Source organism: Theropithecus gelada, chromosome 1 (genome assembly GCF_003255815.1).
Source record: "Theropithecus gelada isolate Dixy chromosome 1, Tgel_1.0, whole genome shotgun sequence".
Taxonomy (NCBI): domain Eukaryota; kingdom Metazoa; phylum Chordata; class Mammalia; order Primates; family Cercopithecidae; genus Theropithecus; species Theropithecus gelada.
In genome coordinates this window covers 20,317,784-20,342,570 of record NC_037668.1, presented here as the reverse complement: position 1 = coordinate 20,342,570, position 24,787 = coordinate 20,317,784, and the positions used below count along the sequence as shown (strand labels likewise).

General features: G+C 51.1%; 1 protein-coding gene across 5 annotated transcripts; it reads left to right on the top strand.

Moving 5' to 3' along the window:
* The first annotated feature begins 349 nt into the window (after window positions 1-349).
* On the top strand, window positions 350-24,787 carry PMVK (phosphomevalonate kinase). 5 transcript variants are annotated; one of them, XM_025358466.1, is made up of 7 exons: window positions 8,728-9,133; window positions 13,165-13,228; window positions 17,037-17,189; window positions 20,015-20,144; window positions 21,218-21,390; window positions 23,863-23,871; window positions 24,777-24,787. In XM_025358466.1, exons 1-5 carry the CDS (start codon window positions 9,039-9,041, stop codon window positions 21,352-21,354), a joined length of 579 nt encoding a protein of 192 aa, XP_025214251.1. In that variant the 5' UTR covers window positions 8,728-9,038; the 3' UTR covers window positions 21,355-21,390; window positions 23,863-23,871; window positions 24,777-24,787. The 5 variants fall into 5 exon arrangements, with proteins under 5 accessions (XP_025214263.1, XP_025214257.1, XP_025214272.1 ...); XM_025358478.1 differs by lacking the exons at window positions 8,728-9,133; window positions 23,863-23,871; window positions 24,777-24,787 and adding an exon at window positions 350-467 and having other exon boundaries at window positions 21,218-21,744; XM_025358472.1 differs by lacking the exons at window positions 23,863-23,871; window positions 24,777-24,787 and having other exon boundaries at window positions 8,627-9,329; window positions 21,218-21,744.

Genomic DNA, 24,787 nt, shown 5'->3' with positions numbered 1-24,787 from the left:
TTTTTTTTTTGAGATGGAGTCTCGCTCTGTCACCCAGGCTGGAGTGCGGTGGCGCGATCTCAGCTCACTGCAAGCTCTACCTCCCGGGTTCATGCCATTCTCCTGCCTCAACCTCCCGAGTAGCTGGGACTACAGGTGCCTGCCATCATGCCCGGCTAATTTTTGTGTTTTTAGTAGAGACGGGGTTTCACCATGTTAACCAGGATGGTCTCGATCTCCTAACCTCGTGATCCGCCCGCCTCGGCCTCCCAAAGTGCTGGGATTACAGGCGTGAGCCACCGCGCCCAGCCCTCTCAGTTTCATTTTTAGGGCTCATTTCCTTCGTTTGCATAACGAACGCTCAGGGAGGCTGCCAGGTTCCCCTAAGCCCCCTCCTCTTCCTTACCCACTCAGGAAGTAGATTTGCTGAGCTGGAGGTTTCTGAAGCTGCTGAATCAGAAAGAAAAAGAGAGCCACGAACCCAACGGGTATGTTAAGGAGGGCCGGGGTGCCAGTGACATTGGCTGCTCTGATCGCCCTCTCTCTGGGATGCCCCTGGGAGGCGATTCTCACACTCATCACAGGCCACAAGGCCCTTCTCTCTAACACACCCATGCAGCACTGGTAGCGGGGAGGAGCCCAGGGTCCAGGTCTTCGGATGATCTCCTGACCATGGGTCCAGTGTATAGAGATGAGTCCAGTGAGGCTAGAGCCAGGGGACAGCATTCCCTCTTTCCCACAGGGCTTGGGGATAGCTCTGGCCTGGGAAGGGCTTGGGGGAGCCTGTGGGTAGACTCACTGGATTCTGCCACGTGTCCGTTTGGCCTCCCAGGGTTTGGGCTGGGCTTTTCCAGTTTCAGCACTTGGCATTTTTAGCACTTGGCTTTCTGCCTTTCCCTCTGGGAGCTTTCCCAGCTTGCCCAAGTAGGGCCTGCTTCCCTAAGAGCTCAGCTCAGGGGTCCTTGGGAGGAATCACTAGAGTTGGGGGTGGCCTTCTTGGGCCTTCTACTCTCAAATGGAAAAATTTTATTTCCTTTGGCCAGTCCCAAAAACTCATTTCCCAATAGTCCCCAGTCTGCATTCCCCCCTCCCATCCTTATCTCTCATTCTTCAGTCTCACCTCCTTCCCAGGCTCCTTCAGCCGCCCTTTTCCCAGTGCCCTCAGCCCAGCCTCTGCCACCCATGCCCTTTCTGGCCCTGTGCCTCCTCCAGGATCTCCCCCGTCTCCTGCTGCCTCCCCAGGTCCTCTAGGCCCCAGCCTTTCCCCATTGCCTGGCATTCATACCCATCCTGGGGTGACAGGTGGTGCAGACAGATAGGGTGAGTGGGTCATAGGTGGTGGTAGGTCACGTCATTTCCCAGCCTGACCACCCCTATTGGCTTCTGGAAGGTCAGAGACACATGCTCCTTTTGAGAGTGGCTCCCAGCCTTGTCCGGCTGGGCCCAGGGACACACACTGGACTGTCTGGCTGTTACCATGGGAACCTCCCAGGGTTACCCTGACGCAGGAATGTCTCCTCATCCTGCCTTGTTCTGGGCCACGGATGTTCCTGGCCCCTTCACATGCTCACAGCAGGGGTCTGGTAGGGACACTGCAGGTTGCAGGGTGGGGGTGTGGAGGGCTGTTGCCTAAATCAGACAAGAGGTTCTTCCCCTCCCCGACTCAGCTGCCTGAGCCACAGAAGCCCCTTGTTAAGCACTTATCTGAGTTCCCCGTCCCACCTCTCCCAGGCCTCCCTTAAGGTGGCCACACATCTCTTTGGTAACCTTTGGCACCCAGGATAGGTGACTGCCCGCTCCCAAATGGAGAACAGTGAACCCCTTCCCTGCTTACCTGTTCTTCTGGCTGGGCCTGTTCCTGGCTCACCTGTTCCTGGGCCAGGTGGGGGCCCAGCCCAGAACTTTTCTAACCAGAGCTTTGGCCTGAGCAAGATTTGAGGTCAGAAAACCCAGAGTGTCGGTCTCCACCACTGCCCACCTGTGGGCCTTGGACAAGAGGCCTCTCCTTGCTTAAGGGCTCAGTTTTCTCATCATTGAAGTGGAGACCACAGACACTGCTCTCAGAGGCTGTCCCGAGGGTGAAGTGAGTCAACTTAAGCTACATGAAAAGGCTTTGCAAGCTACAGGGCACTGAGAGCAGTTATTTTTATTTTACTTAACCTCTAACGGGGAAACTGGGAGCCTCTGGGAGCTACTGATATGGGAGGAAAGGGTGTTGGTTCCCCGACCACGACCATGTGGCAGGAGCTGGCGGGGAAAAGATGCTAACTAGCATTTAGGTCTCAACACTGTGCTAGATGCTGTGGGGCCCCCCAGTCCTTGCCCTGAGGCTAATTGGATTAGCTGCACACAAAGCAGGATTTTAATAGTACTCTCTTAATGGTGCCAGGAGCAGTCTGCCAATTGGGTGAAGAGGAAGGAGGGGGTGGCCTTTGAGTTGGATCTTGAAAGATAATAGGATTTCAGAGATGGGAGAATGGGGGAGGGCATTTCAGGCTAGGCAAAGGTGAGGCCTAAGGTGGGGGTATTATAGCCTATAGCTAGAGGGTTCACAGAGGGGGCAAATTCTCCCACAGGCAGCCTGCAGGTCTGAGGGGAAGGCTACTACAGGAAATGGGAAGGGTGCCACTAATTCTCACCATTGCCCCAACCTTCCACTTCCTCTCCAGAGCAGGGCCCCTTTGCAGGAGTTCTCACCAGCATGGGGCACTTACCTTCACTCAGCCCCAGGGGAGGCACTCAGCAGAGGGGAGGGAAATCCACTGAGGTCATCACTGAGGCCCTGTTCAAAGTCAAAGGGACAAGTCATCTGGCTAGAGCAGGATAGGCAGACACCTGAAAGCCGCATGCTGTGGAGAGGAAAGTGCTAGATGGCTCCCTTTGGAAGGTCTATCACCCATGAGTCAAACAGGCTGGCCGTCAGTGCTTGCTCATCTGGAATGACAGGACTAGTCCAGAAAAAGTGGCATGAGGCCAGCAAAGGAACAGGCTGACTGGGCGCTGGGGCTCATGCCTGTAATCCCGGCACTTTGGGAGGCTGAGATGGGAGGTGGGTTTGAGGCCAGGAGTTCGAGACCAGCCTGGGAAACACAACAAGACCTTATCTCTACTAAAAAAAAAAAAAAAAAAAAAAAAAAAAAAAAATTAACTGAGCATGGTAGCACACACCTATAGTCCCAGCTACTCGGCTGGCTGAGGTGCAAGGATTGCTCGAGCCCAGGACATCAAGGCTGCAGTGAGCTTATGATCCACCACTGCACTTCCAGCCTGGGCACAGAGTGAGACCCTGTCTCAAAAAAAGAAAAGAAAAGAAATAAGCCGTGGCTGTCATCTAGGTGGGTCATTAACTTTTCAAAGCACTTTTATACCTTTTATCTCACTGAGAAGTAGACTTTGAAGAATGTTAAGACCACCAGTACCTCTATTTAACAGATAAAGAAACTGAGATGGATGTGACCTGTCCATTGGTGGGGGGGAAAAAACAGAGAGAAAGAAACTGAGAGAGGTGAAGTGACTTGCCTAAGGTCACATCCTAGCTAGACAGTGGCAGTGGAAGAAGACTGGCCCTAGGCCACTCTTAGGACGCCTCCCCTTCTCCAGCCCCAGCTGGCTGAAGGTTAGTAGCACTATCCCAGCTCCCATTTGTGTTCCCTTTGACTCCTGCCTGAGCCCCATCCTACACCCCCACTTTAGCTCCCTGGGCTCCTGGCCCTGGAGGCATTTCTTCTCTGGCCACCAGCTGCCACCTTATTGGCTCCAGCTAATGGGTAGGAGAAGGTCAGTTCTGGAAGGGCCCATGCGAGCATCAGTCCTGCCTCTTGTTGTTCAGAGGTGGAAACCGAGGGAAGTGACTTGTCCAAGCTCACAAAGCTTGCTAGGAACAGAGTGGAGATCAGAGCCCAGGGCTGCTGACCCCTGGCTAAGAGTCCCCCTCGTTCTTCTTCCCTCCCGCTCTGTTCCCCTCCTGTCCATGGCTCTGTGAGCTTGGCTCTGAGGTGTGGTCTGGAGGAGCTGCTTGCTACAAGTCAAGTTCTTCCTCATCCTGTCCCTGAGCAGTGACCTCGCACGTGGCTCCCTCTGCAGAGATGCCTGGTGGTGGCCACAGCGGGGCAGCAGCAGGAGGAACTGGAGGCTCTCCTTGCAGAGGAGTGGGATGGGAGGGAAGGAAGGGCCTCTAGGAGCTGCCCCAGGAACCTGAGCTGGGTATGGTGTTATAAGGTCTTAAGCTTGAGGGTACCCACAAAGGCCCATCTAGCCTCAGGGGTAAAATGGCTTCCCACCCCTCCCCCATAGACCCCCCATTCATTTATGCATAAGTAATTTATGGGGCACTTATCCTGTCTCTGGTCCTGGGCCAGTACCACTGGATATGCAAAAGCAGCCATGTAAAGCCCAGTACAGTGTTGTGGGGAGAAACACTGGGATGGAGCTCCCACTGCCAACGGAGGCCTGGTCTGCACATCCAGGAGGCTGCCTTGGCCTGGAAAACATCTGTCTTTGGAGCCAGACAGACCCAGCTCCACCAGTTACAGCTCCTAACTTTGAAGCAAGTCTCTCAATCTCCTTTTTTGATTAAATGAGAATAGATTTGACACACAGTAAGCACTCAATAAGTGTAAACTATTAACCACCTGGATAGAGAGACATGAGTAAACTGATAATTACAGTATAGAATGAGATACCGTGATATAGGTAAATACGGGGTGTATCAGCAGTACAGAAAATGGGTTTCTGATTCTAACTTGGGGGGTGGAGGGGTCAGGGAAGCCTCCCTGGAGGAGGTAAGACAAGCTAGATGTTGAAATACAAGGAGTTCATGCCACACAATGAAGATGGGAAGGTGTCTCAAGCAAAGGGAATGCAGATGAGGATGCATTGTTAGAGTCATTTACAGCTGATAGCAGAGCATCCTGCAAGTATTAATTTATATCAACCTTCTCTCTCCAATTTTTAAGCTCACACTCCATTTTGAAGCTATCTTGTCCTTGTCCTGTGAGAACGACACTCTTTGAGAGCAGGTTCTGTTTTGTTCCCTGTTGTGTCTCTAGTAATACCTGACACATTTCGTATATTTAAATACATGTTGTGTGAATGAGTGAATAAACAAATGAATCGACTTCTCTCCAATCAGGTCCCCAAAGACTCTGCCTGCCCTTCTTTTTGCTTGTCGTGCTGTTTCCTTACAAGCCCCACCCCATTCCATCCCTTACCTGCCAGGCTCTGTTGCCCCTGCAGCAGCAGTCATCAAACACACGAGGACTGATTCACAAACCACATTGATAGTTACCAGCACGGGCGAGTGCCTGGGTCAGCTGGGCAGTGACCATGGGAAGAAACACTGGACTCAGAGGCAGAGAACTGAAGCAAAAGCAATTGGTGGTGTCACTGAGCCAGGATGGATGGCATGTGGTTCCACTACGGGACAGGCTGGCTTTGGGGGCTGACCTTGGTACCCCCTGCTCAAGACTCCTCCACCGGGGCAGAGTGCCCCTTTTTAGGCTCTGCAGAGCTGGATGAGCTGGTCCCCTGCCGGCTCAAACTGCCTGCATGTGTGAATGCGGTGAGCAGGCTTCCTTCAAATAGGCCTAGATTTGACTTCCAAGCTGTCCTCTCCACCAGCGAGGTAGACCTTTCATTGCTCTGTCCTTCTGCAGAAGAGTGATTTCAGGGTAGTTGTGTTCCTGAGCTCTGGGGGGTACCTCTCTTTTGTCTGAGGCCAACACCGGCTTCCTCAAGCATCATATTCCTGAACCCTCCATGAGGCCATGGTGTCAGACACCCTTGGCTTCCAATTTGAGTCCCCGTGTTCTCTGACTCACTTGCCCAGTCGTCTCTGCTCTTGTCAGACAGTGTTGCTCCTCTCCTCTTTCTGGCCTCAACCTCACTAGTGTCCAGCTTTCAAATAGTGCCTCACTTCTGTGCAGTGCTCTGCAGCTCACAAAGGACTTCCACACATTTACTTTTTTTTTTTTTTTTTTTTTTTGAGATGGAGCCTTGCTCTGTTGCCCAGGCTGGAGTGCAGTGGCGCAATCTCCACTCACTGCAACCTCCACCTCCTGGGTTCACGCCATTCTCCTGCCTCAGCCTCCCAAGTGTAGCTAGGACTACAGGCGCCCACCACCACGCCCGGCTAATTTTTTTTTTTTTTTTTGTATTTTTAGTAGAAATGGGGTTTCACCATGTTAGCCAGGATGGTCTTGATCTCCTGAGCTTGTGATCCACTCTGCTTGGCCTCCCAAAGTGTTGGGATTACAGGCATGAGCCACCGCGCCCAGCCACATTTAACTTTTTTCCCTGGGTTGTGGAAGGCAGGCAGAGCATATTATATAATGTAACCAGTTCCACCAGCTAGTGGACTTGGGAGGGAAGTGCTACTTTGGGGAGTATTTGAGCAAGTGACCTTGAAGGGTTGGGTTGACGAGCATGTGAATTTGCAGGCTGAGCAGCTTCTGGTGATGACAAAGCCCAGGTTGTGTCCACAGTAGCTGGCCTCTGAGGAGGAGAGGGGGAAAAAGGCTTTGAACAGCCAGAGTCAAGGGATTGAGCAGTGGGGTGTTGGATGGGCTGGCCATGACAGTGAAGTCACTGAGGATGATGACAGCAACTGTGTAGAAAAGGAGACTGGGAGCCAGTGGCCGAGTCTCAGAAAATGAGAATGAGGCCAGGTGCAGTGGCTTACACTTATAATCCCAGCACTTTGGCAGGCTGAGGCCAGAGGATGCTTGAGCTCAGGAATTCCAGACTAGCCTGGCCAATATAGCAAAACCCCATCTCCGTATCAAGAAACAAAAGAAAATGAAAATGAACCACCAGGATTGCTGGGCTGCCAGTACTGAGGAAAGCAGAAGGGTGGCGCAGGCAGGTGGCATGAGCCTTAGAGGAACCATAGTTTTCCAAGAGGCAGGATGAGTAACGGTGTGGAAATTGAAATGGGGAGGAAGGGAGGCCACAGACTCAAAGCAGATGCTGAGGAATGAGGGCTGGGAGACAAAAGCCACCACTTGAGACTGCGGTAAGGGACAGTGGAGTTCAGTTGAGGCAGCAGGGGCAAGGGAACTACTGAGACTAGGCTATGGGGGAAGTTTTTATTTTTATTTTTATTTTTTTGAGACAGAGTCTTTCTCTGTTGTCTAGGCTGGAGCACAGTGGTACAATCTTGGCTCATTGCAACCTCTTCCTCCCAGGTTCCAGTGATTCTTGTGCCTCAGCCTCCTGAGTAGCTGGATTACAGGCGCCCACCACCACGTCCAGTTAATTTTTATATTTTTAGTAGAGATGGGGTTTCGCCATGTTGGCCAGGCTGGTCTCAAACTCCTGCCCTCAGGTGATCCACCTCTGCCTCCCAAAGTGCGGGGGGGACGAGGCCAGGGATTACAGGCGTGAGCCACTGTGCCTGGCCTGGGGGAAGTTTTCTGATCGCTCACTAAGTATTCAGGGAGCTGGATCTCAGAGTCCGGGAGGGAGGTAAGGGGTGTGCATTGGGTCAGGTGAGGAAAGAGACTCCGGGAGTAAGTTCTGACTCCTTCCATGTGACTCAGGTAAAGCAGGAGATTTGCACGGAGGCCCAAATACATGTTTATTGAAGATGAGCTGGAAAATCTGATTCTGCGTTGAATGACAAAGTGCTAGGAATAAATAACAAACCCTTACATCTGGATGATACTTGAGAACTTACAAAGTATTTTTTGTACCTTGTCATTTATTTTCTTCATTCCTTTCTTATTATAACCCTGGGAAGTGGGCGTTATCAGTGGTAAACTCAGAGTGACTTGCTAAGTGTTCAAGCTGGGACTGAAAAGCCACTCTGTGCTGCCTTCTAGTGCGTTGATGAGTGCAGTGCTTTCTGGGTTGTAAAAAAACAAAACAAAACAAAACAAAAAAACCACACACACACACACACACACACACACCCTACTGAAGTCTGTTCTTTTTGCATCTGACCACTCTCCTGTGCCTCTTTTCAACATTCAGGAAATTAAAGTTTCTCCCTAAGTCTCCACACTACACTTTTTCTCTAGTGGAGGCAGTAATGAGTTGCAGGCTCTGTTCTGACATGCTCAGAAAAATGCAGGACTGCAAGTCATAGCCAAAAACAACTCCACGTACTCAGCTGGGGCTACCCGTCAGCTACTGCGGGCCGAGGCAGAACCGGGGATTCAGGGAAAGGGCAGATTATTCTTATTCTGCCTCTCAAACTCCTGGCTGGGAGACGTACTTCGGATGAAACCAGGCAATCTCATCAAGGGATTCAACGCTCCCTTACTATCGATGTCACCCACGCCGTTTCAAGTGCTCTTGCTTCCGAAAACCTTTGATCCGGAGGCTGCGGCTAGAAAAGCAACCAAAGGTTTCTTGCCGGGCTTAACGGGCCACATCTTAGTGACTGCTCGGGTTATAAAGTCTGCTTGACAATAAAATACCGTGTGAGCGATTCCGCTCCTCCCCCGACATGACGTGACCAGACACGCCGCTGGCGTCAGGGCTGCCTTACACGCCCAGGAAGACCCATTCCCACTCTGGGGCACCCGCAGATTTGCTGAGGCACATGCACTATAACGCACAGGCAAAAAGGCAGTTTCCAAAACGTCTCCAAGTGATCGCGCTCCAGAGATTTTCTTTTCCTAAAGTTTTTAGGGCTGCGCGGAAGGGAACATGGGGTTCACCTCAGGAAATTTCAGACGCCACCCCCCTCGGAGGAAGGTAGTCGTGTCCGGTCCCTCCCCGGGTGTCAGTTAAGCCGTCCCGGCTGTGAGCAAAGGTTCTGGGCGGGGCTGGACTGTTCTAAGTGAGTTCGGGTGGGGGAGCTTCACGAGGGGAGGCTGCCGTGTGAAGGAACCACCTTTCTCTCCGCGGGTCTCACCCTTTTCTCCTGGTATCTGTTTGGACATGAATTGAGCGCACAGTCGCGGACGGTCAGCCCTGTTCGCAGCTATGGCGAGGAGGGGCGGGATTGCTCCGTGTTGCTGCTCCGCTCAGTGGCCGCGTCCATTCCGCGTGGTGTCCGGAGTTTAGGGGTAGGGAGAAGTGTCAGCTTCAGGCATCGCGAGGCGTGGCGGCCCATGGCCCCGCTGGGAGGCGCCCCGCGGCTGGTGCTGCTGTTCAGCGGCAAGAGGAAATCCGGGAAGGACTTCGTGACCGAGGCGCTGCAGAGCAGGTGTCCGTGGGGCGGGAAAGGTGGAAGGGGGAGCTCTCCGCATCACGTGACACGAGGAGTGCTTTTGGGTGTCACCGAGTGAGCTTTGGAGTAGGGGTCCTCCGTTTGCAAGGCAGGAGGAGCACTGGGTTGGGGAAGGTGGAATGTCACCACTACATAAAACAGCAATCTACACACAGGAGCCTCGAAGAACCAGGTGACCGTCTCTCCAAAGACCTTCAGCTACAGGTCTAAGAAGCATTAATAATGGTTCCTACGAAGGCACTTTCAATGTACCAGGAGTTGGATACCAGCCTGGGCAACATGGCGAGACCCCGCTTCCACGAAAAATCCAAAAAGTAGCTGGGCGTGGTGGCGCGCGCCTGTGGTCCCAGCTATTCGGGAGCTTGAGGCAGAAGAATTGCTTGAGCCAGGGAGGCGGAGGTTGCAGTAAGGCCAGATCGCGCCACTGCACTCCAGCCTGGGCGACAGAGCAAGGCCCTGTCTTAAAAACAAAAACAAAAACAAAAAAACCCTCTTCACTTCTTTGTTAGGTACTGTGTGCCATTATTAGCATCTGCATTTCACAGGTGAAGAAACTGAGGTTCTTAAAAAGTTAAACAGGCTGGGTGTGGTGGTCATGCGTGACAGAGGTGCGAGGATCACTTGAGAGCCCGGTAGTTGGAGACCAGCCTGGGCAATACAGTAAGACCTTAGTCTCTACAAAAAAATTGAAAAGTTAGCCTAGTGCGATGGCAAGCACCTCTAGTCCCAGCTACTCAGGAGGCTGAGGTGGGAGGATCGCTTGAGCCTGGGGGCTGCAGTGAGTTGTAATCATGCTACTGTCCTCCAGTCCGTGCAGCAGAGCCTGAGACCCTGTCTCGAAGTAAAATAACGTACAAAGCTAACAACAATAAAAAACCCTTGCCGGTCGCAAAGTAAGTGGCAAATTCAGGATTCAAATTCAGTTTTGTGGTTCATGATGGGCATCTCAGCAATTAATATATAATTGAAACAAAAAGAAAAAAAAACCCAAACACATTCAGCTTTGTCTTGCGCCAAGGACTGGTTTCTTTCTGTTTTATCTGACTGCCTCCCCAAATAGTAATACCTTTTGCACAGTGTTTTCTGTCAAAGCAAGATCTGTGCGGGAGCATTTTGCTGAGACCTGGGCTAGGAGAGCAGAGGATGGGGAGAAACTGGAGTGGGGCTCCTCTCCTCTTGAAGGCCAGTGTGGTGGGGGTACCAGGAAGCTGCTTTTGGATATCACAGGGGTTCTACTACGGTGTGGGAGAGCCCAGAGCAGAGGTCACCACCTGAATTTTTCACCACTAAGTATCTCACCACCTTTTCCTAAGTTGCATTTCTCTTCACCTTCAAACTCGGATGTCAAATAGTGGTCAGAAGCACAGGCTGTGGAATTAGACTGCTGGGATGCAAACCGTGGCTCACTGTTGATTAGTGTGTGATCTTGTACACATCTCTCATTTACTCTGTGCCTTAGTTTTTTTTTTTTTTTTTTGAGAGGGAGTCTTGCTCTGTCACCCAGGCTGGAGTGCACCCAGGTTGCGGCTCACTGCAACCTCTGCCTCCTGGGTTCAAGCTATTCTCCTGTCTCACCCTCCAGAGTAGCTGGGATTACAGGTGTGAGCCACCGCACCCAGCTAACTTTTGTATTTTTAGTAGAGACAGGTTTCACCATGTTGGCCAGGCTAGTCTCAAACTCCTGACCTCAAGTGATCTGCCTGCCTCGGCCTCCCAGAGTGCTGGGATTACAGACGTGAACCACTGCACCCGGCCTGTGTCTCAGTTTTGTCATTTGTAAAATGGGGATAATAATAGGGTGGTTGTAGGGATTAAAGGAGATAATGTGCGTGAAGGGCTTAGAATAATTATTGGCACCTAGCAGAAGTGCAGGAACTAAATGTTTTTATATTTATTTTACCAATCCTGGCTTCACTACTTACAGTGTTGCTGTGGGGAAGTCAATCCTCCTTTCACAACCTCAGCTTCCTCATCTGAAACATGAAAATAAGAACACTTACAGCCAGGGCAACATAGTGAGACCCCATCTCTACAAAAGATAAAAAAATTAGCTGGGTGTGGTGGTGCATGCCAGTAATCCCTGATACTCAGGAGGCTGAGGTGGGAGGATTGCCTGAACTCAGGAGTTCAAGATTGTAGTGAGCTGTGATCATACCACAGCACTCTAGCCTGGGTGACAGCAAGACTCTGACTCTTAAAAAACCAAAACAAAGAACACTTACCACCGGGTGCGGTGGCTCACACCTGTAATCATAATACTTTGGGAGGCTGAGAAAGGTGGATCACTTGAGCTCAAGAGTTCAAGACCAGCCTGACCAACATGGTAAAACCTTTCTCTACTAAAAATACAAAAATGAGCTGGACGTGGTGGCGGGGGCCGGTAGTCTCAGCTACTTGGGAGGCTGAGGTAGGAGAATAGCTTAAACCCAGGAGGTGGAGGTTGCAGTGACCGGAGGTAGCGCCACTGCACCCAGCCTGGGCTACAGAGTGAGTCTCAAAAAAACAACAAAAACAAAAAACACTTGTCTCCCCGTGCATTAAGTGTATCTGTGAGCATCTTGAGGCTAGGACAGGAAGCATGTATCATTCACATTTGTATCACCTAGATCCAAATATGGTACCCAATAAAGCGCTGGTTAAGCAGGGAGGTGGAGGTGGAGGTTGCGGTGAGACGAGATGGCGCCACTGCACTCCAGCCTGGGCGACAGAGTGAGACTCTGTCTCAAAAAAGAGAGAGAGAAAAAAAAAGGGCCAGGTGCGGTGGCTCACGTCTGTAATCCCAGCACTTCGTGAGGCTGAGATCGCCTCGCAGTGAGCCGATATCGCGCCATTGCACTCCAACCTGTCAAGCCTGGGCAACGGAACAAGATGCTGTCTCACCAAAAAAAAAAAAAAAAAAAAAAGTTGGTTAAGTAAATTAAATAATGAATAAGTTATTTTTATTTATTTTTTATTTTATTTTATTTATTTAATTTTTTTTTTGAGATGGAGTTTCGCTCTTGTTGCCCAGGCTGGAGTGAAATGGCACGATCTCGGCTCTCGGCTCACTGCAATCTCCACCTCCCGGGTTTGAGCGATTCTCCTGCCTCGGCCTCCCAAGCAGCTGGGATTACAGGCATGTGCCATCATGTTCGGCTAATTTTGTACTTTTAGACACAGGGTTTCACCATGTTAGTCAGGCTGATCTCGAACTCCTGACCTCAGGTGATCCACCTGCCTCAGCCTTCCAAAGTGCTGAGATTACAGGTGTGAGCCACTGCACCTGGCTTTTGTTTCAGTTTTTTACATTTGCTTTTCTTAGTTCATTTTTTTGAGACAGGGTTTCACTCTGTCTCTCAGGCTAGCATACAGTGGTACAATCGTGGCTTACTGTAGCCTGGAACTCCTGGGCTTAGGAACGCTCCCACCTCAGCCTCTGGAGTAGTTGGGAGTACAGGCACATGCTGCCATGCTCAGGTGATTTTTAAACTTTTTTTGTGGAGATGGTATCTCTGGGTCTTACTGTGTTGCCCAGGCTGGTCTTGAACTCCTGGCCTCAAGCATTCCTTCTGCCTTGGCCTCCCAAAGTGTTGGGATTACAGGTGTGAGCCACCACGCCCAACCAGTGAATGAATAAATGATATGTGTTATGGTGACCAAGTCAGTGGAGACAGGTACCTCTGGCTGTGAGAGAATTAGTTTAGGGTCTGGGCAATAACCTAATCCAGCCAGAATATTGCTGTGCCTGTTCACACTGTAATTATCACTTTATAGATTTTACCTGTTAGTTTCAGGGTTCTTTTATATTCATTAGAGTTTCATAATAATCCTGTGTGGGAGACAGAACAGAAAGTATTATCATCATTTTCCGATGAAGAAATAGGATCAGGGACACTGAGACCTACCAAAGTTACATAATACCAGTAGTAGAAATGGGACTTCAGCACAGGCCTCTTGACTGTCTTTCTGGGACCTGGAAGCTCCTGGAAATTCTAGGCTAACTGGATTCTGATCTCCCTGTCCCTCAGACTCGGAGCTGATGTCTGTGCTGTTCTGCGGCTCTCGGGTCCACTCAAGGAGCAGTATGCTCAGGTAGGTGGTGCTCTGTGGCATCCGGTGTGTTGGGCGGGGCCGGCTCCAGGACTTTGCAGCTGTGGCTGCTGCCTGAGTCACTGGCATGATCCCCGTCACCACTGCTGGCAGGGCGGTGGCCAGCTCTTGGTTTTCTGTGAGTGGACGTTGTGGGGGCATTTCCAGCTTATATTTCTTTCCTAATAGCCTCCCTCCCTTCAGAGTGAGTTCAAGAAGGTGTGCCCAGGAAAGGCTGTCGACACTCGAGTTGGTGGCTCTGATGCTGTGTGGTTAGTAAGGACCTGACTGTGCCTCCTCACACCACCCTCTCACTCAGCTGGCCTGACACAGCCCCTGGAACTTTGTTCCTAGAAATTTAGTACAGGCTGAGCACAGTGGCACACGCCTGTAATCCCAGCACTTTGGGAGGCCAAGGCAGGTGGATTGCTTGAGTCCAGGAGTTAGAGACCAGCCTGGCCAACACGGTGAAACCTCATCTCTGTTTCTTTAAAAAAAATTTTTTTAAAGTAAACAACAACACACAAAGAAGAAATTTAGTCCCATAAGTTGTCAAAATATATCATTAAGTGGGGGAAAAAAAAGCCAATACCAAGATGTAGAACAGTGTGTAGAGAATGTTACATTTGTCTAAAACTGAAGAGGCACTTTGTGACCAAGAATTGTAAAGGAACTCTAAGTGTATCTGCTCGTATATTCGGCTATTTAACAAATATTTACGGGGTGCCTGTCTCATGTTCAGCACTGTTTCAGGTGCCTGGGATGTGTTCCTGCACTGCGCGGGAAAGACACGTTAGAAACTGTACCATTGGGCCGGGCGCTGTGGCTCACGCCTGTAATCCCAGCACTTTGGGAGGCCGAGGCGGGCGGATCACAAGGTCAGGAGATCGAGACAATCCTGGCTAACACGGTGAAACCCCGTGTCTACTAAAAGTATAAAAAATTAGCCGGGCGCGGTGGCGGGCGCCTGTAGTCCCAGCTACTCGGGAGGCTGAGGCAGGAGAATGACGTGAACCCGGGAGGCGGAGCTTGCAGTGAGCCGAGATCGCGCCACTGCACTCCAACCTGGGCGACAGAGGGAGACTCCGCCTCAAAAAAAACAAAAAACAAAACCAAAAAAAAAAGAAACTGTACCATTGGTTGCCCCCAAGGAGGGGACAGGGTCAGAGAGAGATTTTTCACTGTAAATTAATGTGTATCTTTGAATTTTGAACCACGTGGGTTAAAAAAAAATAGGATCCTTAAAATAGAATAAAAAAAAAATAAGTCAATAGGAACTCTCAGAATCTTAGACTTCGGAAAGAGAACCTGGAAGGCAAGATCAGCCTCCCACATGGTGAAGAGCCCTGTTGTTGCCCACATTTTGCCCTTGGCCTCTAGGTGCATCCTTCTGGGACATGTGCTCTGGCCCCTCCGTTGGCCTGAGTGTGGCCTCCAGAACCACATAAAATGAATTGTCCCCCCTTCTGTGTGCCAGCTCTGCCTCCATGGGAAGCATTGGGTCATCTCTCACCAGCTGAACAGATCCATTCATAGGGTGGCAGCCTGAGGAATTGTAAGAATAACTAAATTAAGTCATTTAATTTTTTTTCCTTTTGAGACAAGGTCTTGCTCTGTAGTGCAGGCTGGAGTGCAGTGGCGCATAATGGCTCACTGCAGCCTTGACCTCCTGGACTCAAGTGATCCTCCCACTTCAGCTTCCCAAGTAGCTAGGAATACAGGTGCATGCCACTATGACTGGCTAAGTTCAAATTTTTTTTTTGTAGAGATGGGAGTCTCATTATGTTGCCCAGGCTGGTCTCCAACTCCTGGGCTCAAGCGATCCTCCCACTGTGGCCTCCCAAAGTGCTAGGATTTGGGTGCGAGCTACTTTGCCTGGCCTGGTGTTCAAAAATTTTAAGCAGGATTCTTTCCCAAATGAAACTGGATACAGAATTTCTTTGTATCCAGGAGATAGACTGGAAGTGACTCTGCGGGGTGGTGGGTTGGTGGTGGGGAGATGGGAGGAAGGAAGGGGTGAAGGGAAAGGCACTGAGCCTTCCCTAGTGGGGCCTAGGCACTTCCAAAGGCCTCCCAGGATCACTTTCAAAACCGATCTTCCAAAATTCCCAGATAGGTCTTGCTTCTGTCCTTCTGAGTCAGACTGAAGGGGCGGGGTGGGGGCGGGAGGAGGAAGGAGCAGGAGTTTGCATTTTTATTTATTTATTTCTTTTATTTATTTATTTGAGATGGAGTCTCGCTCTGTCACCCAGGCTGGAGTGCAGTGGCGCGATCTTGGCTCACTGCAACATCCACCTCCTGGGTTCAAGCACTTCTACTGCTTTAGCTTCCTGAGTAGCTGGGATTATAGCCATGCGCCATCACGCCAGAGTAATTTTTTTGTATTTTTAGTAGAGACATGGTTTCACCATATTGGTCAGGCTGGTCTCGAACTGCTGACCTTGTGATCTGCCCACTTCGGCCTCCCAGAGTGCTGGGATTACAGGCGTGAGCCACCACGCCTGGCCAATTTGCTTTTTTTTTTGAGTTGGAGTCTCACTCTGTTGCTCAGGCTGGAGTGCAGTGGCGCGATCTCAGCTCACTGCAAGCTCTGCCTCCTGGGTTCATGCCATTCTCCTGCCTCAGCCTCCTGAGTAGCTGGGACTACAGGCACCCGCCACCACGCCTAGCTAATTTTTTTGTATTTTTGGTGGAGACAGGGTTTCACCGTGTTAGCCAGGATAGTCTCTATCTCCTGACCTCATGATCCCCTCGCCTCGGCCTCCCAAAGTGCTGGGATTACAGGCGTGAGCCACCGCGCCCGGCCCCAATTTGCATTTTTAAAACCTCCATGGAAGATTCTGATAGGCCAGACTGCCCTTGCTCTGTGGAAGTCCAGCACCACTCTATCCCCCACTCCCATTAAAAAGCAAAACCAAAATGAAATGTTCATGCATTGATTTCCTAAGTCACAAGGGGAAATATAAACGACAAGCAGACCACGATATTCCTGGAGGGAAACCAGTTCAGGAGCAGGAGGTGGCTACTGACCTCCTCTTGCAGCAAGGGGAGCAGGTGGGCGATCAAGAAATTGAGAGCCTGAGGGGAGAAGGTCTTGCTGCAGTGAGCTCATGGAGGAGCCAGAACCTGAACTGGGTGATGCTTCTCAGACCCCTCCTATCCTGGATCCCTTTAGATGGACCCCTCTGCTTGAGGAGGGAGAAAGGAGCTCCCCAGGTGGTCAGAGTGGCCTCTCCTGCCTGGGGGGTCCTCTGGGTGTGGGAAGCCTTGCACATAAGTGCCCAGAGCTAAATGGAGTGTTGCTGTTTCAGCAAAGGCGCCAGGAATTTGGGGATGGGAAGGGATAAGGGGGAGAGGAAGGAGACACAATCTCCGTGGGATTTGGGATGGGGGCAAACAATGCTAGTGGGAGGACATGGAGTGCAGGAGTTTTTTTTCCCCCTCAGATTTCCCACTTTAGTTGAAGGCTAAACCTTTGCCCAGGGGATGCAAACTAATTTCAGGATTAGTTTAAGCCAGAAATAATTGGGAAGGTAAAACTTGCAAAAGAGAAACCACGCCACACATTTCAAAGACAAATTGAAACAATTTCTGGATTATCCCCAGACCTTTCTTCTGTCTACCAGTGATCGGGATTTCTTAGTTGCTGGGGTTCTTTCCCTTGCAGACCTTTGTTCTGGCTGAAACCTCATTAATCCTTGCATCAGCCTTGGGAGAGGCAGGTGAGGGTGAGGGATGGCTCTTCTGATGTTTTAGGAGAGACCACTGAGGTTGAAAGGCTGGTGACATAGACATAATGTCCTTTGGGCAGGAGCATGGCTTGAACTTCCAGAGACTCCTGGATGCCAGCACCTACAAGGAGGCCTTTCGGAAGGACATGATCCGCTGGGGAGAGGAGAAACGCCAGGCTGACCCAGGCTTCTTTTGCAGGAAGATCGTGGAGGGCATCTCTCAGCCCATCTGGGTAAGAGGGCTCCATGGCAGCATGAAGAACACCTGTTTCCCGAGCTCTTTGCTGTGTCCATCTCTCTCTGTCTCCACTGCCACTATCCTGGCCCAAGCCCCCACCATTTCTGGCCTGGACAATCGCAGTAGCCTCCACACTGGTCTGTAGCTGTGGCTCTTGCCGTCTGTGTTCTATGCATTACACAGCAGCCAGACCGACATTTTATTATATATTTATTTATTTATTTATTTTTGAGATGGAGTCTCACTCTTGTCGCCCAGGCTGGAGTGCAGTGGCGCAATCTTGGCTCATTGCAGCCTCCGCCTCCTGGGTTCAAGTGATTCTTCTGCCTCAGCCTCCCAAGCAGCTGGGATTGCAGGTTTTTTTTGTATTTTTAGTAGAGATGGGTTTTCACCATGTTGGTCATGCTGGTCTCGAACTTTTGACCTCAGGTGATCCACCCACCTCAGCCTCCCAAAATGCTGGGATTACAGATGTGAGCCACTGCGTGCAGCCCAGACTGACCTTTTAAAAACATGAACCAAGTGACGTCACTCTTCTGTTTAGAATACTTTGGTGGCTTCTCGTTCTCATGTTCTGTTTAGAATACTTCGGTGGCTTCCCATTGTTCTCATGAACAAAATGAAAATCCTTCACATGAACTTCTGGGCCTTGTGTGATCCAGTTTCTGCTACCTTTTTAGCCTCCTTACTCCTTCAGCTGCAGCAACACTGGCCACCTTGGTCCTCAAGTCAGTCGAACTCCTTCTGGACTCAGGGCCTTTGCACATGCCCTTCCACCTGTCTGGACTGCCCTTTCTTTCTCTCTTTCCCTGGTTAGCTTCAGCTCAGTTGACATGACACCTCCACAGGGAAGCCTTCCGTAATATTCAAGTCTTAACTGGTGCTCCCTGGCAGGTGCTCCTATATCACCCTACCCTTTTCTTCCTCATTCATTCTGCCAGTAAATATTGAGTATCCACTTCTGCCAGGTATGGTTGCAGGTTCTGGGGATATATTGGTGCAAAAATGCAATGAAGTCTCTTCCTTCAGGGAGCTTACATTACAGCTGAGGGTGGTGGGGAGATAGGCACAGAATAAATACAGAATATATCAGGCGGAGGTAAATACTAAGGAGTAAAATAAAGTAGGCCTAGGATATGAGGAGAGATAGGGAAGTGCTGATGTTTTATTAAGGGTGCCTGGGAAGGCCACACTGATATGATGATGTTTGAGGAAGACCTGAAGGAAATAAGGGATAACTGAATGGATATTTGGGGAAGTAGCTTTCCAGAGAGAGGAGGAAGTGCAGAGGCTTGAGTGGTGAGTGTGCCTGGTGTGTCTGAGGACAAGCCAGGTGGCCAGAGTGGGTGAGGGTGAGTGGTGGGAGGTGAGGTCGGACTTCCCAGGGAGGACCTTTGGGAGAGCTGGGATTTTATTCTGAGTGAGATGGGGAGTCACTACAGGATTCTTAGCAGAGGAGAGACATGATCTGGTTTAAGATTGAGAAGGCTGGCCCTAGCTGCTGTGGGGAAGATGGGAGCAGAAGCACAGGGACCGGGTGGAGTATTTTTTTTTTTTTTTTCCCGAGACAGAGTCTTGCTCTGTGCCCCAGGCTGGAGTGCAGTGGCGTGATCTCGGCTCACTGCAAGCTCCGCCCCCCCGGGTTGACGCCATTCTCCTGCCTCAGCCTCCCGAGTAGCTGGGACTACAGGCGCCTGCCACGGAGCCCGGCTAATTTTCTTGTATTTTTAGTAGAGACGGGGTTTCACCGTGTTAGCCAGGATGGTCTCGAACTCCTGACCTCGTGATCCACCGGCCTCGGCCTCCCAAAGTGCTGGGATTACAGGCTTGAGCCACCGCGCCCGGCCTTTTTTTTTTTTTTGAGACAGAGTCTCACTCCATCACCCAGGCTGGAGTGCAGTGACGCGATCTCGGCTCACTGTACCCTATGCCTCATGGGTTTAAGCGATTCTCATGCCTCAGCCTCTTGAGTAGCTGGGATTACAGGCATGTGCCATCATGCCCAACTAATTTTTGTATATTTTTAGTTGAGACGGGGTTTTGCCATATGGCAAAATTCAAACTCCTGACCTCAAGTGATCCACCCACCTCGGCCTCCCAAGGTGCTGGGATTATAGGCGTGAGCCACCACGCCTGGCCAGGACCTTTCTGTAACAGACAAAATGACTATGGTTGGGGCGCAGAGGGGAGTGAAGGTAGACTGGAAATAAGGGGTCGATTTTGCATGTATTTTGAAGAGAAAACCAACAGGATTTGCCCATGGGTTGGCTGTGGGGTGTGAGAGACTATACCAAGGATTTTGTTCTGAGCAGGTGGACAAATATAGAATTACCATTTTCTAAGACAGGGAAGGTTGGGAGGAACAGGATTGGAGAGGAAATCAGGAGTTGAGTTTCAGCCGTGTTGAGGTTGAGACACTTGTTGACATACGCTTTAATCACACGGTTATTTGATCACTAAACATCTGTTCAGTGTCTCCCACTAGACTGTAAGCTCTGAGAGGGCGGGCACAGGGTCTGTTTTGCTTACCACTCTAGTCTTAGCACCTAGCACAGTGCCCAGCACACAGTAGGTACTTGCTATAATACTTGCTTAATTGGATGAATGAACTTGTCAGCAGCACTGCCTGACATGTAGTCAGCACTCAGTGGCGTATGTTCAATGAATGAGTGAATCCATGAATAGTGAGTCTAGCTGCTGACTTGCTCATGAAGATGTGGGGTAGAGCCACATCCCACACTGCCCTGGGTTCTGGAGTCCCCCACCTCCCCTCTCTTCTAGCATCCTGTCCTGTTGGTCACCTGTGTCCCTCCCCTGCAGTTGGTGAGTGACACACGGAGAGTGTCTGACATCCAGTGGTTTCGGGAGGCCTATGGGGCCATGACGCAGACTGTCCGCGTCGTAGCGTTGGAGCAGAGCCGACAGCAGCGGGGCTGGGTGTTCACGCCAGGTGAGCCACTCCATGTGTAGGGCACAGGAGGACACAGGCTACCCACCCTGTGGTTTGTCTCCCTGGCAGGCCTGGGGAAAGTGAGTGAGGGATGATAAAGGAGAATCTGAGGCCTCCTGATTAGGGAGTAGCATGGTGGAGGAGGTCCTGGGGGTCAAGGTTCTCTTGGTTTAACCTAGGCTATCTTCTCATGGCCAGTGGGCTGCTTTGGTAGTCTGGCTGGGACCCACCCCCATGGTTCTTCACCTTTGCTTTCCAGCCCTGTAGGGGCTGACAGTGGTCAAGGGCAAACCTGACAAAGCTCACTTCTTTTTAACACAGTAGTGGAGTTAGAAGTTAGTAGTGGAGAGGAAGTTCTGCTGGGAGCTTCAATGGTGCAAGCCCAGGACCCGCTCTGTGGGCTTCAGAAACACAACTCAGGCTTCCTTCCTGCCCTAGATCACTGTGACTTGGAGCAGTTCAGATCCAATGGGTATGACCACTGCTAATGCTACTCATTTCTGGGGCACTCACATGGTCCAGGCCTGTGCTAAGCATTTTATATGCACTGTCTCACTTTACCATCAAAACAGATTCAGCAGGTAGATGCTGTTATTAGTTTGCCCGTGGTCGGGGAGGCCCTGGCCTGAAAGGTTAAGTCTCTTTCCCAGGGTCACAAAGAGTGAGAGGAGGAGCTGGTCTCCTGACCCTCTGCTTCTAACTCTGGCACATGCTGCCTCCTGAGGGGACTGAATTGGACAGATTTAGGGATAGAAAAGGACACAACCAACTTGACAGAAAATGAAAACACAGTTGTGTGTGGTTTTAGATGACCGGATTCACCCTCTGTAGGCAGTAGCAAGTGAAGAATTAAGTCAGGAGGGATCAGCTGGGGGGCCCAGGTGGCTGTGGGCTGCTGAACCTGCCATCGCAGTGTTTCAGGGGTAGGGAGGTGCCTTCTGGGTGGGTAGTCCTTAGCTCTGGGGTAGCAGAGGAGAGGCCGGGAGGGCCCACTCCAGCTGGGGCTAGCAGGCCTTGAAGACTGGTGTCTGTCTGGAGGGCTGGGGCCTGACCTTGCCATGCTTCCTTCACAGGGGTGGACGACGCTGAGTCAGAATGTGGCCTGGACAACTTTGGGGGCTTTGACTGGGTCATCGAGAACCATGGAGATGAACAGCGCCTGGAGGAGCAGTTGGAGAACCTGATAGAATTTATCCGCTCCAGACTGTAGTCGCTAGGTTCTAGGAGTCAGCTGGGGCCTGCTGCGGTGGGGGTGGGGCTGACTCTGCAAGATGAGGGGTCCCCTGATCCTGGCCAAGGTGAGGAACAGACAGAGGGGGGTCTAGATTCTGAAGGGGTTGGTGGATGTTGGGCAAAGCAGGAAACGTCTGGAGACCTCATTTTCTCCATGGGGAAGACAGCCATGCTCTTCAGGAGGAGACTCCAAGGGCAAAGGAGGGTGACTTGGCTGTGCTTGAAGGAGAAACCCTGCTGTCTCCCCAGCGCCAGTCCCCTCAGCCTGTGGCAGCCTGGCACCCTGACTGGATGTTCTCAGCCCCTTGTTCTGGGAAAGAACCCAGGGCTCCCCAGTGTGGTTACTAATAAACCTCTTTGGAGCACACTCTCAGAGCTGCTTATCTCTCATTTCCCTGATGCCAGCCTGGCTTGGGTGGGGTTTAGAAGGCCTTAGGGTGTCATGGTGGCTGGGAGGGGGTCCCCGTTCCACCTCCCACCTGGCTAGAATGTATCCTGCACAGGTTGACCTATGCTGCACCTCACAGGCAACAGGCCTGTTTATGTTGGAGGTGGGATTGGGTTGAGGGCCTTACCCTCTGGGATAGCCCCATGAAAGGCTGTGATCCACAGAAAGTGCCACCAGCAAGTGCTCCCTCCCCCCCTTTTTTTTTCTTTGAGACAGGGTCTTATTCTGTCACCCAGGCTGGCATGCAGTGGCGTGATCATAGCTCATTACAGCCTTGACCTCCTGGGCTCAAGCAATCCTGCCTCAGCCTGCTAAGTAGCTGGGTCTACAGGTACACACCACTACATTCGGCTAATTTTTTTTCATTTTTAGTAGAGACAAGGTTTTGCTCTGTTGCCCAGGCTGGTCTTGAACTCCTGAACTTAAGCAATGCTCCCACCTTGGCCTCCTAAAGTGTTGGGATTACAAGTGTGAGCCACCATGCCCGACCCTGCCCTTGTAATTTATATAGCCTTTTATAATTTCCAAATTTCTTCTAGATTCTTCATAGCCACCCCCTGAAATGGGTGAGGATAGGATTTTCATCTGCATTTAGCAGATGCCAAGAACTCAGAGAAGTGAAACAACTTCTCCAGGGTTAGAGGGCTTAGTAAGTGTCAGTGCTGCGTGGAACCCAGGCCACCAGACTCCTGACCAGGCCCCTTCTGCACATTCCTATGGGTGTGGTACAAAGTCCCAAGGCTCCTTGCTGTCCCCAGGTCAAGCCTAAGCCCTCCAACTCTGGCCCTGGCTTCGTAATCCTCCCACAAATTGTGTTCTCACAGATAAGGGGACAGCCAAAGAAATTACAGTTTCAGTGTGACCCAAACTGAATTTTGTACATTTCTGCCCAGATCTCCTCCGCTCTGCTGCCATCATCCTTGCTGGGTGCCAGGCACTGGGGACATAAAGATGAACAGGTCACAGGACTGTTCCTTAAGGAGCTCTTGATCTCCATCAGAAATAGACACCCCCCAGGTGCCCAGGAACCTGAAAGCAGTGCCAAAGACAACTTCAGTTCTTTGGGAAGGAGGGTGCGCTTCCATGACACCCCAGGCCTGCCGTGCCAGGGTGAGCACTGACCCCTTGTCCCAGGGCCACTGCCGTTGCTGCTTGGAAATCCCTCTCTGGAGCTGGGAGCAGATGATTGTGAACAATCCCAGTCATGAAAATGTCCAAAAGTCACTGAGGCCAACTCTGATGAATGTGGGAGGCAAAGTTTTTGGGTTACAAACCTTAACGAGTATAAAGAAGTCAAATGGGGGCCGGGGTGGGGTGGCTTATGCTTGTAATCCCAGCACTTTGGGAGGCCGAGGAGGGTGGATCATTGAGGTCAGGCGTTCAAGACCAACCTGGCCAACATGGTAAAACCCCGCCTCTACCAAAAATACAAAAAGTAGCTGGGCATGGTGGCAGGTGCCTGTAATCCTAGCTACTCAGGAGGCTGAGGCAGGAGAATTGCTTGAACCTGGGAGGCAGAGATCTTGCCACTGCATTCCAGCCTGGGCAACAGAGTGAGACTGTCTCTGAGAAAAAAAGAAGGGCAGGAAGGACACAATCAAACCAGGGAGAATGTAGAGTCCATGGGGCCAGCTAAGAGGCTTTGGCAATATTCCAAGCAAGAAGTAGCACAGGCTGATGGAGAGAGGGTCACTGGAAAGCAGATGGGTCAGTGGTGGCATTCAACCTTGTTTCGGACCCAACCCACCTGATACCGGGCATATTCCCATCAGTGATACTGGCTCACTGCCTGAAGGGGAGCAGAGGTTCCGGGCACAGGAGCCCAGTCAGAACCTCCGGGTTGGAGGTGAGGAAACACCTACTGCATGGCATCATTACCTGCTTGATTCCAGCATGTCTTCTGTGGTCCTGTCTCACCATGCATTCAATCACCTCCACTTCCTGAGCACCTGCTGTGGCTCTCAGAGCTAGGGACACAGCTATAAGAGAGACCTGGGCCCTGCAATCACAGAGTTTACCTTTCAGAAAGAATCCTAGACAGGGTGGGTTCCACAGAACTTGGGGACCGATTAGCCACAGCAGCTGGGGAGATGGAGGAGTTCAAACTTGTGCCAGAAACCCTGGGTTTTGTCACCTTCCCTGAGGGGGGTGTCTTCAGCATGTGGGAATGTGGTGGCACCTTCTCAGTTTGGAAGCCAGTGAATCCCTGCCTTCATAGGCGATGAGGGTCAAAGCTCTGGATGGATGTGAACCTATCAAGTGTGGCACTAGGGTTGATGCAGACAGGGGGTTAGGGACTGGTGGGTCTCCTGTGTCCTCCGGGAGGGGTGCTGCCCTGCTTTCTTGGCTCTGGGTATTTAGAGGAGTCACAGGATTATGACTTGGGAAGCCAGTGGGTCTGTCTACGTTGTGACAGGTTGGTACTGATGCCTCTTAAAATAGAAAGCCCACAGTCTACTGGATTCGAAGTTCATATATTTTTTTTTTTTTAGAGATGGAGTCTCACTCTGTCACCCAGGCTGGACCAGGCTGGAGTGCAGTGGCATAATCTCAGCTCACTGTAACCTCCACCTCCTGGGTTCAAGCGATTCTCCTGCTTCAGTCTCCCGAGTAGCTGGGATTACAGGCTCCCGCCACCATGTCCAGCTAATTTTTGTATTTTTGGTGGAGATGAGGTTTCACCATGTTGGCCAGGCTGGTCTCGAACTCCTGACCTCAGATGATCCACCCATCTTGGCCTCCCAAAGTGCTGGGATTACAGGCGTGAGCCACTGCACCCAGCGTCATAATTTTTTCTTTTTTTTCTCTTTTTCTTTTTTTTTTTTTGAGACGGAGTCTCACTCTGTCGCCCAGGCTAGAGTGCAGTGGCTGGATCTCAGCTCACTGCAAGCTCTGCCTCCCGGGTTCACGCCATTCTCCTGCCTCAGCCTCCTGAGTAGCTGGGACTACAGGCGCCCGCCAC